This window comes from Scardinius erythrophthalmus, assembly GCF_964197995.2.
Source record: "Scardinius erythrophthalmus genome assembly, chromosome: 15".
In the NCBI taxonomy this organism is placed as follows: domain Eukaryota; kingdom Metazoa; phylum Chordata; class Actinopteri; order Cypriniformes; family Leuciscidae; genus Scardinius; species Scardinius erythrophthalmus.
In genome coordinates this window covers 22,968,749-22,987,889 of record NC_138235.1, presented here as the reverse complement: position 1 = coordinate 22,987,889, position 19,141 = coordinate 22,968,749, and the positions used below count along the sequence as shown (strand labels likewise).

General features: G+C 37.5%; 1 protein-coding gene across 3 annotated transcripts in view; it reads left to right on the top strand.

The window, feature by feature from the left end:
• Window positions 1–19,141, top strand: part of atp2b3b (ATPase plasma membrane Ca2+ transporting 3b) — a gene marked incomplete at both ends in the record, with an annotated part of 53,526 nt that overhangs the window by 9,726 nt on the left and 24,659 nt on the right. For 2 of the 3 annotated variants that reach the window (XM_081386200.1, XM_081386199.1), the window contains 4 exons: window positions 8,200–8,397; window positions 13,360–13,617; window positions 13,870–13,995; window positions 18,155–18,280. In XM_081386200.1, coding sequence (XP_081242326.1) covers window positions 8,200–8,397; window positions 13,360–13,617; window positions 13,870–13,995; window positions 18,155–18,280 — 708 coding nt within the window. Of the gene's footprint in view, window positions 1–8,199; window positions 8,398–13,359; window positions 13,618–13,869; window positions 13,996–18,154; window positions 18,285–19,141 lie in introns of all 3 variants that reach the window. The other variant, XM_081386201.1, reaches the window with a different exon arrangement.

Here is a 19,141-nt window from a genome sequence, read left to right as displayed (position 1 = left end):
ATGGAAAAAAAGTGATTTTCCGGTACAGGATGAGAGCTTATTAATTGCGAAAACGATTATTTATTTTTGCTAATTATTATTTTGTTTCATTTAGTATTTCAGTAACTGTTGTTAGTTTCGTTTAGTTTTTCATTTATGTTGACATTTCTATTTTATTTCAGTTTACAAAAATGTTTTTTTGACCAATAGTTTTAGTCTTAGTTTCAGTTTTCGTTTACGAAAATAACCTTGATAGACACACGTCCTCTCCCTGGCAGATTCGTAACATCTTTAGTTGATTGGAACTTCTTAATTATTGCCCTGATGGTCAAAATGGGGATTTTCAATTCTTTAGCTATTTTCTTACAGCCACTTTCTATTTTGTGATGCTCAACAATATTTTGATGCACATATTCTTTGCTTTTGCTCATTGTGATGGATGATTAAGGGAATTTGGCCTTTGGGTTTCCTCATATTTAAACTCCTGTAAAACAAGAAGTCATAGCTAGACAATTGTATGTTCCTAGTCACCCTGGTGTGTTAAAAAAGTGTAAATATTAATGGGAACATACTTCAGAGATATTTAACTCGTAAAAAATTCCAGGGGTGCCAATAATTGTGGCCAACATGTTTTGGAGAAAAACATTTCTTTCATAATGTGATATCTGTGTGTAATATGAGTGTGGATTGTATCAATATTGCTTTGTCCTGTTGTGTGATATTTTCAAGTTTTAATTTTGTGCTTAATCACACCGGAAGTTGCGGTGACAAATGGCTATTGCAGAAGCGATTGTGCTATCTAACACATTTTGGGAACACAGTGAAGCATGATAATGAGCTTGCATATAGCTGGAAACATTTGCTTCTTCAATAGTGAAAATTGTTACGGTCCCGTCTTCCACATTTTACCTCTGGGGGCAGTATGATGTTAAAATTTGATTGGCTGGAGACTTCATTGTTAATTGGTTAATGTGTGGGTGGAAAGTATAAAAGTTTGTAATAGTCAACAGTAATTCTTCTGGTGGAACTCAGTTCTCCAGAGAAGTCATCTGCTTCAACTTGCTCTCATTTCTTTTGTTTAATATTCATCAACATTTATTGCCCCATTGGATCATAATTTTCTTTTATTGTTTAATCCCTAGACTTGGTGTTATTCTTGTAACTTAGAATTTCCTTTATAATAAATAATCATATAATTGAAATAGTTTGTGATCCTCTTTATTTGACGGCTGGGAACAAGTTGGCCATGACAATATCTCTAGAAATATTTCTTAAGCCGATTGGTAAACCACAGTTTGAAACCATAGTATTAGAACATGCCCAGTTTTATTTTTTAATTTTTTTTTACCTTAATAGTTAATAATCAAATTCCTACCATCAGTGTTATTAAGCAGGACACCATTTTCTTATGTGAGTTTTCTAGTGAGAGCAAAAAAAAGCACCATCACAATATTATTTATCACTCAATACATCTCAGCTGATTGGACTGATTTTATTTTATTTCATTTTGTTAGTAAAGTCCAGAATGTAAGTGTCACAATCTCAGTCACCAGACCAGGCAGTCACCTCAGCACACTACACTTCCCATAATCCTCTCTGATCGTCACCTGCACTCTATCCTCAATCATCCACACCTGCTTTCATTCACCTTTATCAGCTCCACTTCATTTAAGCCTGCTTTACACACTCATCAGTGTCTGGTCTCATCATTCCATACTGAACCGGTACCTGACTACTTACCTGTGCATCGAACTGTCCCGTCCCGTCCCGTCCTTCGTCTTCGTCAGTTTTCTGTGTGTTATCGTCTGCCAGTCTTCAGCCCACCAGCCACTTCTCTTCACTACCTGCAACAAGATATGACTTATCATTCACATGCCAGTATCACCATCATGATCTGCAATCCAGAGACTCGCTTGCTAACTTCATGGGTGTTATTCAATAAACTCTGTTCAGACATTACCTGTGTTTGCACTCTTCTGTTCTATGACCGTAAGAAGTGCAATAATTTATTAGTTCATTCACTAGATATTTTTTTAGACATTTCACTTAAAGGGATAGTTCACCCCAAAATGGAAATTCTCTCACCAGTTACTCATCCTCATGTTGTTTCAAACTCACTAAACTTTTGTTCATCATCTTTGAAACAGTTTTTTTTTTTTTTTATGAAACCTGAGAGATTTCTGTACCTCCATTGAATGTCCATTACACCAAATCTTTGATGGTTCAAAAAGTTGAAACAGAATCCATATGAATTGGGCTGTTTTAGGTCTTCTGATGAGACAATCACTTTGTCTGATGAACAGATTTAAAGGCGTAATCTACCACTGGCAAGATGGGTTTTTAATAAAACTTGGCTGTCTAAGCAGTAGAAAGTCTACATGACTAGAGAAAACAGAAAAAGGGCTGTGTTTTCTTTCGTCAAAAAAATAGGGAAACTTCAACACCCATAATGCACTGGGCTCAATCCGACTGTCGTTGGGAAGGGATACAAAGATATGATGTGTAGTTTTACTAAAAGGCCTTGAGCTGATAAATAAACCAAGACATCTGGGGCAGGTAAAATTGAGAGTACACATTGTTCATTTACATATGCCATGACACTGTTAAAATACAAAGCTGGTTGTTATTTGCCAAACTGTCCTTTAATTTAGGCTTTTATTCACATCACATGCTGTATAAACATTGATAAACGCACATAAATAAAGCTCATCAAATATGTAATAATGTATGTTGCACGCAAGCACATTTGAGCATCTGTTGAGTATATTTGATGATCTCTTTGTATGTGCATTGATCAATGTATATATGTGATTAAAAGCCTAAATTAAATCTCAAATTAAAACCTCTTTAATCGACTCTTTATGAATGTTTTGAACAGTCGTTTTGGTTCCGTGGACTTTTAAAGGAAGGACGGAAGTTTCATTAAAAACATCTTCGTTTGTGTTTCGAAGATTAAGGAAAGTCATATGGGTTTGGAACAACATGAGAGTGAGAAGATAATGGCAGGATTCTAATTTTTCGGGTGAACTATCCTCAGGTAATTTTTGTAGCAACAGTTGGAAAATGTGGTTGTTACAATATCAGATGTTGCCCTGGTGTTTTCTGGAGTAACATCTAACATAAACTATAACACAGAAGGTTTCGGAACTTCCACTGGTGCAATGGTTGAGAAGACATGAAAGCTTTCAGACCAGCTATATGTATGGACATAGCTAACAGCTGTCATCAGGAACTGCTCTGTTGACAGGTGATAACAAAACCTGATGCTCCTGATGCTAATAGTCATACAATAAGAGGAGTTTGCCTCTAAGTGCAAGTAGAAGCAGAACTAATCCTGTTACATGACCATGACAAAGCAGAGACAACAGGAGAGGAGAGGAAAGCGGAGGGGGTGGAGATGAAGTGATGCTGAATAAGGCTGACACTGTGAAGATGAGGCCCTGAAAATGGAAGTCCATTAGTGTCTCACCATCCTCTCCAGCAATGCGCTTCAGTGTGCGGACCGCAGATCCACGGATCTCGACCTGCTATAAACACGATTTTCAGTGCCGGCCGTGGACGTATCAATCAATCAACCTGAACCTACAGAGATACCTGTTCTGCTGCAGCAGGACATGGAGATCCGAGAGCAGTGGGGGTGGAAAGAGAATGAACAAGAGAAGCGAGAGAGAGGGAGGTTAGGAAGGAATGGAAGGAGAGAGAAGAAACTCTGGTATAGCTTGCCGCATTGTCAAGGACACACCAAGGGGAGATGGCGAGAGAGAGTTAGAGTGAGTGAGTTGGGTGGGGGGAGAAGGAGGTGGGGTGTTTGAAAAGCAAGAGATTCTTTAAAGCTAGGATGCGGGCATGGCTACTCAGCAGTTTTTCTTAAAGAGACAGTTCATCCATGAAAATCCTGTCTTCATTTGCTCACCCTCCTGTTGTTCTAAACCTGTATGACATTCTTTCTCCTGTTGAGCACAAAAGAAGACATTTTGAAGATGCAGTTATAATGAAAGGGGACTGGAACTTTAGCGCTTCAAAATAGACACAAAAGTATCGTAAGAGTGGTTCATTTGATGTTTGCTGTACATTATTCCATATGTTCTTGTGTTCTGTGAGGAACAGACTGAAACTGATTGATTTTTATTTAATGATTTAACAATTTTATTAATTGATAATCCCCTCTAGTGAGAAACTAGAAATGAATCATTCGATTTTGTAACCCGTATCAGTCCGAATCTTTTTGATTGATGTGAACCAATCAGTCAAATTAATGAAAAGATACGATTCAGGAAAACAATTCCTTCACAAATGAAATCAGAGACCTTTTTTTTCTCTTATAAATGAGCCAAGGATAGCTAGGTGAGATTTTTCAATAAATAATGACTTCAATTTCAGTATTTTTCTCTCTGCTGTTTACCGCAGCAACCATTAGTGAACCAACTACATCAGTCTGATTCATGAATAATTCATCAAATTCAAGATTTCATCACAAATCAGACGTAGCTGCTTTTCTCATGAATGTGCCGAGGAGACTAAAAAGATTCTCAATGAATAATGACTTTCATTCTTTTAGAATGACATGAAAGTGTAAATCATTTTCTGTAAAATTTTACAATAAGGTCTCATTTGTTAACATCAGTAAATGCATTAGATAACATACCATCAGTGTATATTTCTTAAAACATTTCTTAATCTTTGTGAATGTTTCTAAAGATACAGTTGCATCAAAGTGCATTAACTGAGTGCAACTTCTGGTTTGAAAAGTGTATAAATAATCATGAAATCATCATTAAGACTATTAAATGCTGCCAAAGTTTTGTTCTTTGTAAGTTCATGTTAACTAATATAAAATAAATGGAACCCCTATTGTAAAGCGTTACCGAAGTTTCATTTTTAGGTGAATTATCACTTTAAGAATCACCTTCTTCAGATGGCATGAGATTGTCGTCTTCATTCATCTTCTGTCCTTCCTGACTCTCTCTTTGTCTTTCACTCATACGTCCACTTTTCATCTAGAGTGTTGTATGATCATGCATTCAGTAAGGGTAATAATAAGGTTTAGTGCTGAGTGCAGGTTTGGAGTGACTGTGATCAGTGTATAACCCTCAGGTGCTCTTGCCATCAGTTGGCCTGATGCTCTGTCTCAGTCGCGGTATACATACCAGCCCACACATTCCTCCTTTGTCCACTTAAAGTATTTTCTGGTTGGATAGTCCTGTCCTTATACGTCCCTGAAGCATGTTCACTGCACACACGCATGCACACTCATAGACTGACGTCAATACTGCCTCATTCAGCTGAGCTGTAATGCTGGGTTTCACTCCGGGTGACTCTACTGACTTCAACATTGACAAAAAAGAGAAAGAAATCATGAATTTTCTCTCCAGCTCTAAAAGACTCAGTGTCTGCAAAAACAGCTTTCACAGCAGACCAATCAAAAATCTATTTAAAGTTTCGCATGTACTGCACCGAATCAATGACATCATCTGTAGCTGGGCGAAAAGGTGCCCGAAGACAGGAAGTTGAAGTACGGCACAATTTGTGCTTGATGTCTTCATCGCCATGGAAACTGCACAAATCTATGAAAGAGAGAGTAAGAGAAAGACTCAGAACGACTGAAAGACATAGATGGCTGGGGAAAGATGAGGGTTGGGGGGTTGTGGCACTGAGCACATTAAATGCAATGTGTCTCATGTCTTCATATCTATTCCTCGTCATCCTTCTTTTCTTCTCTCAGCCCCTCATTCTATATGAGCCTTTTGAAATGAGCAGAAATATGCAATTAATTATTTACATCAGAAATTCAATATATGTGGCTCAGTCTGACTCACATCTTCTTTTACTTTGGAACAATGTGCTTTAACAAATCGTTATGTTCTAATACGTTGCGCTTGGGTCATTATTGTCAGTTGGTTATGTTCTATTGTATCATACACACACTTGGTATTAGTGACCCTCATTTGAATCTTTGAGATTGTAAGATGGCTAAATGCATGGTGATAATAGGAAAGGGAAGTAGTGCATATGCTATTAAAGGTGTCAATTAGCTCCATGGTGTATTTAAAGCTAGTGTGTGTGTTTGTGTGAAATGGTATGGGAGTTGTTCACAGTAGAAAACTTAACTCTTTATTTATATGCACTTTCTTCTGGCTGTAAGGATTAGTTTGGTGCAGGGCAGTCTGATGAAAAATAAACTAGGGTCAGCATGATATATTTTAAATTCTGTTGACTTTGGAAACAGCATTTTTACATTTTCTTGAGCTGACTGTATATCTGTAACCTAAACAGTTGTACAGGTAATATTCACTTGACCCTGCATGGTCAAAAACTAAATATGTAGTTTACTTTTTATACATTAGTTCAGCTGCATCTTTCCTACAACATTTGTTCATGTATTTAGCGACCATTGGCTTCTAATACATGCTAGCAAGCTAATATGTTGACTTATGTCTAGAAATTTTGAAAAGCACACTTAGTTTACATGACGGAAACCCAGGTGCCAAACCCATACCTACTCATATGCAAGTATTAATTGTAGTTTCTTTTTAGTCTTTCTGAACACAATATTCGCAGTCCGATATTTGAAGGCCCCCCTCTAAATATAAGCTTCCAGTATTTATGTTATAATTATAACAAAACTGCTTGTTTTTACTTTTTATGAACAGAAATGTATATATTAAATGAATGACACACAATTCATTTTGTGATTCCACAAGTTTCAAGGCCTGTATGTTCTTCAATAAAAACTAAAGTCAATGATTTTTAGTTATTAGTTATTGATTTAATAGTTTTTGCTAGTTTTTAATATTGTTTTTATCATATCAATTTAGATTAGAGATATTATCTTCATATATTAAAAAAGATTTTTCATTTAAGTCATCCTTCACCCTAGTGGGCTCGGCCCCCTGGTTAAGAACCACTGCTGTAAAGGCTGGAATACACTACACAAATTTTGCACAGATTTTTGCCCCGATTTTCAGTCCGGAGGAGTCTGTGCTATATTTGTCGAAATTGAGAGCCAGTTCACAGATTTGAGTTGACAGATTTCACAAAAAATCGCTTTGTGTATGATGGGCACAGCCTTTTTTCAGCTTCAGACTTTAATTCCATCCAGTTGGAGGATATCAAGCATGTTTGATTTGTCATGTACCTTCTTTCAACAAGGCATGTTTTTGTGTAAGTTTGTGAGTTCTGGTGTGTGATCCTCGTTTAGTGTATGATACCCAGTTTTTCCTCTGGAGCCATTTTTAGAGTCTCCAAGTGCCTAGTGTTTTAAAATCTTTGCATATTTCAAAAGTCATTAGTTTAATTAGTTTATTAGTTTATTTATTTATTTTTTAAATCATGGACATTATTAAATCCAATGAATAGGAATGCCTATTAATCAGGAGGTATACAGGGATATTAATCATTAGGCAGATATCAAGGATTTATCAGTTGAACTTTACAGTGCCCTTGTCAAAAGACCATATTGCCAAAATATGTTAGGACTAAAGACTGTTAAAATCCAAACTGCGAGACTGCAGACAGCTAACAACAACATCTCATTCTAAATGGGATTTTAGAAATTCAGCAGGAAAAGTCCTGGGCCCTGTGATGAGAGCGGCACACTAAGTTCCTCTATGGTACGGTATATCCTACTCATGTCTCAGCCTCAGACGTCATTCCCACGGAACGTTGGCTGAATGTTTGATGCATATGACACACGAAATTGGAAACACTTTTAAGGAGCGTCTAACTCGTCATCTGATTGGATGAATTCTACAGGATTTCCGGGAGACGTGTGCGTCTCATTCTTTTAACGGTTTTGCCTGGAAAAAAAGCCTTTGTCGTGCCAAACCCCGTCATGGAAGAAAAAAAGCCATCATGTTTGAGGGTCAACTAAACACTGGATATTCAAAAGTGTGTAAAGCATGTTTAGTTCACAGCATACTCTTTAAAATACATCTATAAGTTTTAGACAGCAGTCTGTTATTGTAGGGACATCAACATTACATTTTCACACCTACAGTAACATGACGCTGAACAAACCGAACTGTGATTGGTTGCTTTACATGTCTCTCAGATGGCCTGTGGGCGGTCCTTGGCCAATTGAAAGCGGCTATGGAGACCTTCTGCCGACCGTCTCAAGTTCTGGCTACACGAGACTGCCTACTCATTGGCCTGAGAGAGAGGGTGCCCACCGTTTAAAAAATGGTGACAACCCTTGTTTGATTCTTCTTCCTTTCCTTTCAGGTTTGTCAGATAACCCGACAGATCTGGAGAAGCGCAGACAGGCATTTGGACAAAACTTCATACCCCCGAAAAAGGCCAAGACCTTCCTTCAGCTGGTGTGGGAGGCATTACAAGACGTCACCCTCATCATCTTGGAGATTGCAGCCATCATCTCCCTCGGCCTGTCCTTCTATCAGCCACCCGGACACGAGGCCGAGGGTGAGAGAGAGAGGGAAGCTGGTCAGGGAGAGAAAGACAGGGATGTTAGAGGGATGAGGTGTATAGAGGAAATTAGTTAAAGGGATGGTGTGGGTCGAGGGAGGAGGCAATGACGGATAGAGAGTGGGAGGGAAGAGAGAGAGAGAACTGAATCAAGGGAGTGTGGGAGGAAAAAGGTGAGAATGAAGGTGAGAAAATGGACTGTCAAGCTGGAATGCAGAAAGAGAGAAAATAAAAGGGAGGAGTTTAAGGGTGCTGGGGAAAAATAAACAGCAACATGCAGCTTTGTGGAAAAGAATTCTGAAAGTTTTAAGCTGCATAATGTAAACGTCACTCTGCATAAGGAAGGGATATGTACAACAAGCATAGGCGGATTAACCATATAAAAATGATGATTTTGACATGTACAACAAGCATAGGCGGATTAACCATATCACCCATATGCCCATATCAATCCGCTTGTTGTTGTACATATCCCATTCTTATGCAGAGTGACGTTTAGATTATGCAGCCTAAAACTTTCAGAATTAATTTCCACAAAGCTGCATGTTGCTGTTTATTGTTGCTGTCCAGGGGGGCACCACGCAAATATTTTTTTTCTCTTTTAAAATAAGCGATTCATTCTCAAATGTATTTCTAGCCTAGGCCTATACAGGCAACCCTTTCAGCAGAATGTTCAAAATTCCCTGAATGTTTTGTTGAAAGGTTATTATTTTCATTATTAAAAAAAAAAATAATAAAAAAAAAATTGTGGACGGGTGATCTACCGCCAGATTCACACTATACTGCGTGAGCACGCGCGTTTCATTTCATTGCCCATATTACACTAGCGTACACTAAAATTGAGCTTTAAGAGTCTTATATGCCACTGACAAAAAACCAAGCATTATAAAATAGAAAATCACCCATGATTTTTATTACTGTACATTTATTTGACCAATAATACAGTAAAACAGTAATATTGCGCAATGTTTTTACAATTTAAAAACTTTTTTCTATTTTAATATTTTTTTAAATGTCATTTGTGATGGCAAAGTTGACTTTTCAGCGTCAGTGTCACGTGATCCTTCAAAAATCATTCTAATATGCTGATTTGATACTCAAGAAACATTTCTTATTATTATCAATGTTGAAAACAGTTGTGCTGCTTAATAGTTTTGTGCAATTTTTTTTGTGGATTTCTTTTTTTCAGGATTCTTTGATAAAATAACTTTCATATTATGGAAGCATTTGGGTAGCAATATTGAATTTGAAATGTAATATGCAAAATGACAATGCAATTTGTAAAATGGCAATGCATTTCTGTATTTAAATTTACATTTGCCATTATTACATTTATGCAACGTTTGGTGCAAAATTAAAATTCAATTATATAATTTACATTTGTCATTTCATACACTAGTTCCATATTAATCCATATTTTAACGCTTTATAAGTTGCGAAATTAAAATTAATTACAGAAATGATTAGATATGTTTAACATGTTCAAGCAAAAACTGTAGCAAAATTATCATTTAAATGTTATTTTTCTTAATTGCATTTACACTCACAGTTAAGACACTTGCAATTGCATTTTCAAGTCCCGCAATGAATGTAGCAAAATTCAATGGGCAAATTGAAAATGCATTCTCAGCCGATCACGTCCCCGCCCCCTCCTACCCTGTCAATCCCACCCCCACCCAATGCAAAATGTCGACAAAATAGGCTCAATCATTTTTACTTTGTTTGTGCTGGATTTTATTTTATTTTTTTGCTGCTTAGGTTTTTTAGATATTAAAACTTTTAATTATTAAAATATAAAAATATTTGTAGGTCATTCTGAGGTCACCCAGCCCCCCACGTGCTCCAAATAAAATTGTCTCTTTCGTTTGTGCTGGTCTGTGCCGGTTAAAGCTTTGTTTGTGCTGCTTCGGTTTTTTAATTATTAGACACTGAATTATAGAAGATGGCGTCACCAGCCCCCCAACCTGCTCCACATTCACCCAAAAAAAGGCTAGGTCTTCTATGAATTTGACCCGTCAGATTCCGTGACCCTACTGTAGCCTACCTATAGATTTACCGATATCTGATCAATATGCTTAATCAAATAGAAATGGGAGATGGCCATACATCACATGAGTCACTTTATTGAACATTACAGTCAGTTATGAAGAATTAAAGAGCGGTCACATTTTTCACTAGCTTTGATTTTGACCCTTCATATTCTGTGATCTCAGAGTAATAGCTGGGTAATTATAGTTAATAGTAATAAGAATAAAGATAATGTGTATCAGACAATGAGAATATTTTATACAAAACAAAACCATCATTAACACAGCCCAGCATGCATCAGACAACAGCAGCGCAGCAGAACATTCTCCCAGATGTTCCAACAACTGGTTCTATCACCTGCAGACGAGTAATAATCTTCGGAAACACTAACATTTCTCTGTTCACGCTCCACTTCTTCTGCCAGTGAATATAACGCTCGTATCAGCTCTATTGTTTCATTCCAACACCTCAAAACACTTAAAGGAGAACTCCGGTCAATTTTAACATTGAGCTCATTTTATTGTACATTTGGAGTGCTGTCAATACAGAGAACAACTACAAAAATCGGTGTTGCCTACACCGAGTTATTCTATTTTTAAAATTTGCACCCTGTTGACTTCAATGGGGCAAGTACTAAACCTGCTTTTAGCCTCTTAACATCCTTGATGTGTCATTACAAGTGCACAGAAAATGTGAGTGATTCCTTCTGAGTGAACACGAGTGAATCTGACTGCAGTAGATGTGAAAGATATGTATAAAAATGATGTTATTTAAGCCAGCGCAAATACCTCTGTTTACATCCTGCTTTCGGGTGAAGTCCAAAGTAGTCGATTGCCGAGTTCACGCGCATAGGTTTAGTTACCTATGATCACGCGCGTGAACTCGGCAATCGACTACTTTGGACTTCAACCGAAAAACAGGATGTAAACAGGTATTTGCGCTGGCTTAAATAACATCATTTTTATACATATCTTTCACATCTACTGCAGTCAGATCCACTCGTGTTCACTCAGAAGGAATCACTCACATTTTCTGTGCACTTGTAATGACACATCAAGGATGTTAAGAGCCTAAAAGCAGGTTTAGTACTTGCCCCATTGAAGTCAACAGGGTGCAAATTTTAAAAATAGAATAACTCGGTGTAGGCAACACCGATTTTTGTCGTTGTTCTCTGTATTGACAGCACTCTTAGGGGCCGCTCACATATCGCGTCTTTTGCGCGCGCAAGTTCGTTATTTCAAATGTAGCCGCGCGGTATGCGCGCTCATAATGGAAGCGACGCGGTGCGACGCGCTCGTTTTTTCCAAGCGCGTCCGCGCCGCATCGAGATAAAAACATCTCAACTTTTCAGAATGCCGCAAGCGCACCGCAGGTCACGTGACAAGAACCAAGCTTAGCAACGACAGACGCCTCCGGAGCGCAACCACCCGAGCGCTTTGGAAAAAAGGACAACGCGGCGCGCCTAGCGTTTTCGACGCGTTTTTGGGCGCGATATGTGAGCGGCCCCTTAATGTACACAAAAATGAGCTCAATGTTAAAATTGACCGGAGTTCTCCTTTAACACATAGCCCATGTTTACCTGTTGCCGAGCCCCGCCTTCACGCAGTGATTGACAGGGTGGGAGTGGGAGGGGGCGGGGACGTGATCGGCTAGGAATGCATTTTCAATTTGCACATTGAATTTTGCTACAATCATTGAGGGACATTTAATGAAAATGCAATCGCAAGTGTCTTAACTGTGAGTGTAAATGCAATTAAGAAAAATAACAGTTAAATTATAATTTTTCTACAGTTTTTGCTTGAACGTTAAACATATCTAATCAGTTCTGTAATACATTTTAGTTTTAATTTTGCAACTTAAAGCGTTAAAATATGGATTCAATTTAGGCTACATATTAAAACCAGTGTATGAAATGGCAAATGTAAATTAAATAATTGAATTTTCATTTTCATTTTGCACCAAACGTTGCACAAATGGTAATGGAAAATGTCAATTTTAAAACAGAAATGCATTGCCATTTTACATTGCATTGTCATTTTGCATATTACATTTCAAATCGAATATTGCTACCTAAAGACTTCCATACGTTTGAACCGCCCGACACACGGAACATTTATCAGCTCAGGCTCAGCTCAAAACACAATGCAGCAGAACGAATGTATTTCTGCTGCTGACCGTCTCAATCACGTGACCACTACATCGCCGTGAGGTCCAATGAGCAGCATTCCAGTTCGATGTAGATTTCTCCGATACAAAACGCAAATCTAGTGCCTCGTGATTTAAGCTAGTTTAAAGCCAGATGAAACACCGCTGACATTCTCAACAACACTGACGCGGAAAACAGGTGCTTTCCTATTCACAAGTGGCCAACATTTACCATGATTTACTTTAGTAAAGCTATCAGAAACCATAGGATTTGGGTATAAATGTAGGATAATCATATATTGTAGACATCAAATGTATTAAAGGAGTATAGTTACAGTATTTTTTGTTATTAAGTTATAGCAGCTTTTGCGCTGTTACCCTGTAATGCCCTTAGGCTACTGATAAAAAAAAAGAGAAAAAAGCATAGAAACCATACAGTTACTATTTACCACGGTAGTGAGGTTAATTTGTGGTTCATGCGTGGATCCTAAATAAATGAGGGTGTTATAATTTTTTACAGATGTTACTGTTTTTGTTTATGACATACATTTACATCTGCATTCCAACTCAAGCTACTGTCAAATGTGTATTTCTAATAGACAAAACGTGTAATATTAATTTGTGAGATGTTCATTCACATTGGCAAATGTTGTCATGATTTGATCATTAAAAAAATCCAGTTTTCTCGTTATCATACCAAACTATTTGACTGCTCAATACTGCTATTGATCAATCAGAATCAAGTATGCCAGACAGCCATGAAATAGCAACCTCAACCCTCTGCAGGTTGTGGGAATGTGTCAGGAGGAGCTGAAGACGAAGGGGAGGCGGAGGCAGGATGGATTGAAGGTGCAGCCATCCTGCTATCCGTCATTTGCGTGGTGCTGGTGACCGCTTTCAACGACTGGAGTAAAGAGAAACAGTTCCGGGGACTGCAGAGCCGCATCGAGCTGGAGCAGCGATTCGCTGTGGTGCGCAATGGAAACGTCATCCAGATCCCTGTTGCTGAGATGGTGGTTGGGGACATGGCGCAGGTCAAATATGGTAAGTTTCCTGTTCTGCTGAGCTCAGAGAATGGAATGAATTCTGAGATTAGGCTTAACTCATCTAATATGAGGTGTGGATTAACACAGAAATATATTTAGAGTGATGTTTACATGTCCACAAATCACAATGAGAATTCATTTGTTGATAATGTACCCTGTGTAATACAGCATTATTAGTAGGAACAGTGAATGCTTTTTGGGATATTAAGGATGCCCTGCTGATCACGTGATATTTATTTATCTCTCTCAGGTGACCTCCTACCTGCTGATGGGGTCCTGATTCAGGCGAATGACCTGAAAATCGACGAGAGCTCGTTAACTGGTGAATCAGACCATGTGCGGAAGTCGGCCGACAAGGACCCCATGCTTCTCTCTGGTAAGCGCCATGTACATGTGTGGGTCATAGATGTTGATAGACCCTATTTAATGGGGGTTTCAGCATCTCAGCCCCCTGAAAAAACACCTGTGATTGTATCCAAGTTTAAAAACTTTAAGGTTCCTTAAATAGGCTACAGGTCCGGATTTACCTCATATTGTGACATAGGCAAAAGCAAAACATTTTTGCTGTGACTCGAAGACAAATGCAAGACGCTCTTCACCGCTCCTCAAATACATTAGTCAACATTTGAAGTGGATCAAAAAGTTTCATCAAAGTTGTCCTAAGACAAGAACGGGTATTGCTCAAAATTCATGTAGGCTATAACTTTGATGAAAGGTTTTGATCCACTTCATATGTTGACTACTATATATAAAGTGTTTCTTAAAGCTGCAGTCCGTAACTTTTTTGGGTTAAAAATGATCCAAAATAAATGTTTAAGCAAGTACATAACCAGCCAGTGTTCAAAACTATCTACTTGCCCTAGCTCGATTCAGAACGGTAAGCTTGTAATAATGTTTTTAATTTCAGTAGTACTGTAGCCTGGCAAACGTCAGACCTCTTCTCATTGAGACGTGGTCTGGGAACCACATGTTCATTTTCTCGTATTTGAGGCGTGGTTTATGAATGCCCAGAGCCGTTTATTGGGCGCTACGAATGTCTATCAAATGCACCTGTACGTAGCTCATAGCCAATCGTTTCAATTATACCAGATGACGTATGTAGAGCGATAGAAATTCGACGAGGAAGAAGACGAAATAAACTTGCATTCTAAACTACTTATAACACTATCTAAGGCTGCATCGAAAGGTAACTTTGCGTCTGATGCCATGTTGGACCCATAGATATAAACAAACTGCTTCGGTTTGTCGCATAGACGTCATCATCGTCTTGCTGCTGCCTCCCCGTTCTGTGATTGGTTCCCTTTTTGAGGGCAAAATCTGGTCCATGGTGTCCAGGCTGCCTAGCAGCGTGAATAAAATCGCACTGCGCGCAAGGCAGAATGGGGAAACCCAGGCTAGTAGTACTGGTGGATTTACGCGAAATTCAAGCATGTCTTTGCGTCATTATGTCAGATCTGTACACATAAAGAATGTGTCTCGGCTAGTAGGCTATATTGCATTTTCCGGCGAAAATTCTTATGTTGGTCATACTTCCAAAAAGTAGAATCTGTGATTCCAAATGACAGTATCCACAGCGGCGCGGCGACTGACAGCTGCACATTCTCCTCAAAACATTGGATCCATCCGCGATTTGCCGTGCCGAGGCACAACCCACGTAAAGTTGATAATGCCGCGAATAACTGCAATTGCAGATTTCAGACAGAGATGGCGACAAAGAGGAAACTACGGACTGCAGCTTTAAGTAAAGAAAATGCTGTGCTTAATCAAAGTTCTTTATTTACCCTTGCATCGTAAATAAGCAGAGACGCTCCAAACTGCTCATGAGCTGCTCATGTGTTTCTAATTTTGCTTAATATTTTTTGTTTAATTATAACTACAATAAATATTATAAATAGTTGTTATTTTTATTGTAACAGTACAGAGTGGTGCAGGGATGACGTCAAAACCTGGAAGACTAATTCATCCCTGGTTCCCTCGAGATTTTCCTATGGGTTTTTAAATTGTTATTTTATTGTTTTATGACGATACTTCAACGTTTTACTCTACAATATAAATGACACATATCAAAAACACAAATTTTAAAGCTGTTATGTTTATTTTTTTAAATTTATGTTTCTAATAAGTAACTAGATAAGAATGTTTGGGGTGTGAGTGTGTGCAGTTTACGTAGAACAAAACGTTCAAGTATCGTTACTCATATTTTACTCATAAACCGAAAAATATAAAAACCCATAGAAAAATCTCGAGGGAACCACTGGTGATTTAGTCTTCAGGGTTTTGACGTCATCCCTGCACCATATTCAATGTGTTGTGGGAATGTGGGAATGTCTTTTTTTTTTTTTTTTTCACTTTATAGTTACTGAAAGAGGTTTTAAATTGTTTCTTGTAAAGAGTATAGTGTGAACACCAATGTTTTCCAAGTTTTTCCTAAATCGTTTAGCCCTAAAAGGGTGGTTCACACAAAACATTCATTTTGAGCTTTTTAAAATATTTTGATGCACTCCTTAACAAAATCACAATTCTAGAATGATGAATTCTTTCCAAGCTAGCTATTTCATTAATTTTTAATATCTCAATATACTGTATATCAGTTTTTTTTCTAATATTGTGCAGCCCTAGTTCCAATGAAATTTCAAAATAAAGTTAAACCAAATATATCACCATTACTGATGTACATCTTACTGACAGATGCAATTTTCTTTGATTATTTTAAAAATGGTCAATCATGCAATCTCACTTGGATTCCTTAAATTGCTTACAGCACCTTTAAGATTATATATACCTTTTTAAGGCCTGTTCACACAAGTGTTGATAACTATACCTATAAAGTTTTAATAATAGTCTAATTCTATGAGAACAGGGAAATCCACACCACAGCTTTAACAATAATGATAGTTGGAATCACTTTCAGAATGTTTTTTTTTCTCCAGCCAATCATTGCATTTAAAGCGGCAGGCGACATAATTGCAGCTTGCACTATAATAAACATAACGTTACCGTGTGTTGATATGGGCGCTAATATAGTAATCTTTATTACGGGCTTTTTAAGCTGGTAGCAACGAAGTCACTGTGCATTAAAAGTGACGCAGTGATTCATTGTTTAGATGTTGATGCCCATCACTCTACTTGAGACTGGTCACTGGCCTCTCTTGAAATGGCTTTGTATTCTGCTCTCGGCTGCGCTGCTTCAGCTGTCAGTCAGCGGGCACAAAGCATGCTCGGAGCATCCGCATTCTGTATGTCAGAATAACTGAGATGCTGCAGTGGCATCCAGATGTTGTTAATTAGATCTGAGAATCTCTGTTTCCTGCTGTGAGCACTGGTGCATGCCCTCTCCCTTCCTCCATGCTATTCTTAGACACTTGGGATGATAACTCCATTCTCTTTATGAGGCTGTCCTGCCCCCATGATGCTATTATTGAATAATATCCCAATGATATATTTGCGAAGTTGATGTATGTAGGCTGTCGTTGTGTGGGGTCTGGAGTCTGTGTAAGTCAAATGCTAATGGTGAACTCCAGAAGACCCGCCTGTCTGTATTTGTAGATATATAGGCTAGTCACTAGTATAGTAGTTTAAAAGAAATTGTTGAGAAAATGTGAACATAATCAAGGAAAATATGAGTTGCAACAACTGTTTTAATAATTTCCTTTATTAACACTTTGTTTTACCAATTTTAAAATGTTCACTACATGTAAAATGTCTCATTCAGAAAATTCTTGTCAAGGCGATTATAGATCAATTGTTTAAAATGAATGTAAATGGTTGTTTTCTTGGAAAGTAACCTCAACCTCAAAAATTAAAGTAAATTATTATGATTATTATTTTTTCAACTACTTCCAAGCTCTAGGCCGTTTCATAAGAAAAGTAAAATTGCATTTAATTATTTTTTTATTATTATTCAATTATTATTCATTTTTATTAATTTAAACATTATTATTATAGAAAATTGTAATTTTCTTGTAAGACTTTGAGTTTTGAAAAAATATTTAAATGTAACTATTGTTACTATTATTATTATTATCATTATTATAAATAAATATTTAGCTAAATTAATATTTTGAAAAAAATAATGCTGTGTAAGTTCAACTATTACTATTTTTGTCAATAATAATAAAAATAATTAATTTATTTAGCTCAAGGTCATTTTACAAGAAAATTGTATATATATATATATATATATATATGGCATAATTATATATATATATGGCATAAATATATATATATATATATATATATATATATATATATATATGGCATAAATATAAAAGGCATACTTTTTTTCTTACATACTATATAGATTTACATGACCACAATCTTCAAAAGAGAAGGGAAGAACATTATTTATTGATGCTGCACTGCATGCTGGGAGGTCACAAATCAGCAACATTGTTCAGTGTGAAATTGTTTATTTAAACTTGTTCTATCAGGCTAGTAGGAACTCCCTTTGGGGGAAATTTGGTCGGGTCTTTCCAATGTGATGCAGTAAAATATCAAACATTGTCTATGTCTTTCTCTCATTCTTTGTTTCTCAGGTACCCATGTAATGGAGGGATCAGGGAGGATGCTGGTGACCGCAGTTGGAGTCAACTCACAGAGTGGCATCATATTCACTCTACTGGGAGCCGGGGAAGGGGAGGAGGAGAAGAAAGAGAAGAAAGGTAGGTGTGAGAAGGAAGAGCATCAAATGCCAACCAAAACATACATTGTAATACTCAGAGAAAAACGCTGAGGCTAGTGTAGGATGTTGTGAGAATGACTGCACACTTGCACGTTGTGAGTAGCACTACCAGACAGTAGAGAATGGAGATAGAGGGGGTGGGAGATCCTTACATAAGAGAGGGATGGGTTTGATGTGAATGGAGGACCAGTGGGCTTAGAGCCTGCAGGAATATTTATGAATGGTAAGACGAGCAAGAGAGACAAGCAGAGCTCCACTGCTGCAAACTTTATGGCCCGTGCCATGGGTAATTTAACTCGCAGCCATCAGAGAGAAGACTGGAGAGAGGGGAATAGAGAAGGATTAGGAGTTATATTGGAGGAGGCTGATTAATTATTCAGAGAAAGGGAACGAAAGAGAGAAACAGAGAGAGGGAGAGAGAGCAAAGGTTGGATGTGGGTGGATGAAGGATGAAGTGGCGCCATGTTCTGTTACTGTCCCACTGAATCGCTCTACAGTAAATGTGTCATCAGCCACGGACGGACTTATAACTGCCTCACGATGACAATTGAATTGTCTTTTTTGCAAAAATTGATTTGTAATATTTGATTCTGATACCCGTAATCGTAGATTAGTGTGTACTTTTATAAAAATTCACATGCCAACAGGCCTCTCTTTATTCACCATTTAAAAAATCTATGTGAATGTATAAGGGATAGTGTATATTTTAGGTGCAACAAGTGGTCAGCAATTTCGACAAAATAATTTTTTTATCACATTTTTGCAATCTTGTGATTTTTTTTATTACTTTAAATACAAATATTCTATGTTGTGTCTTAACTGATAGGTCATCAAAACTACA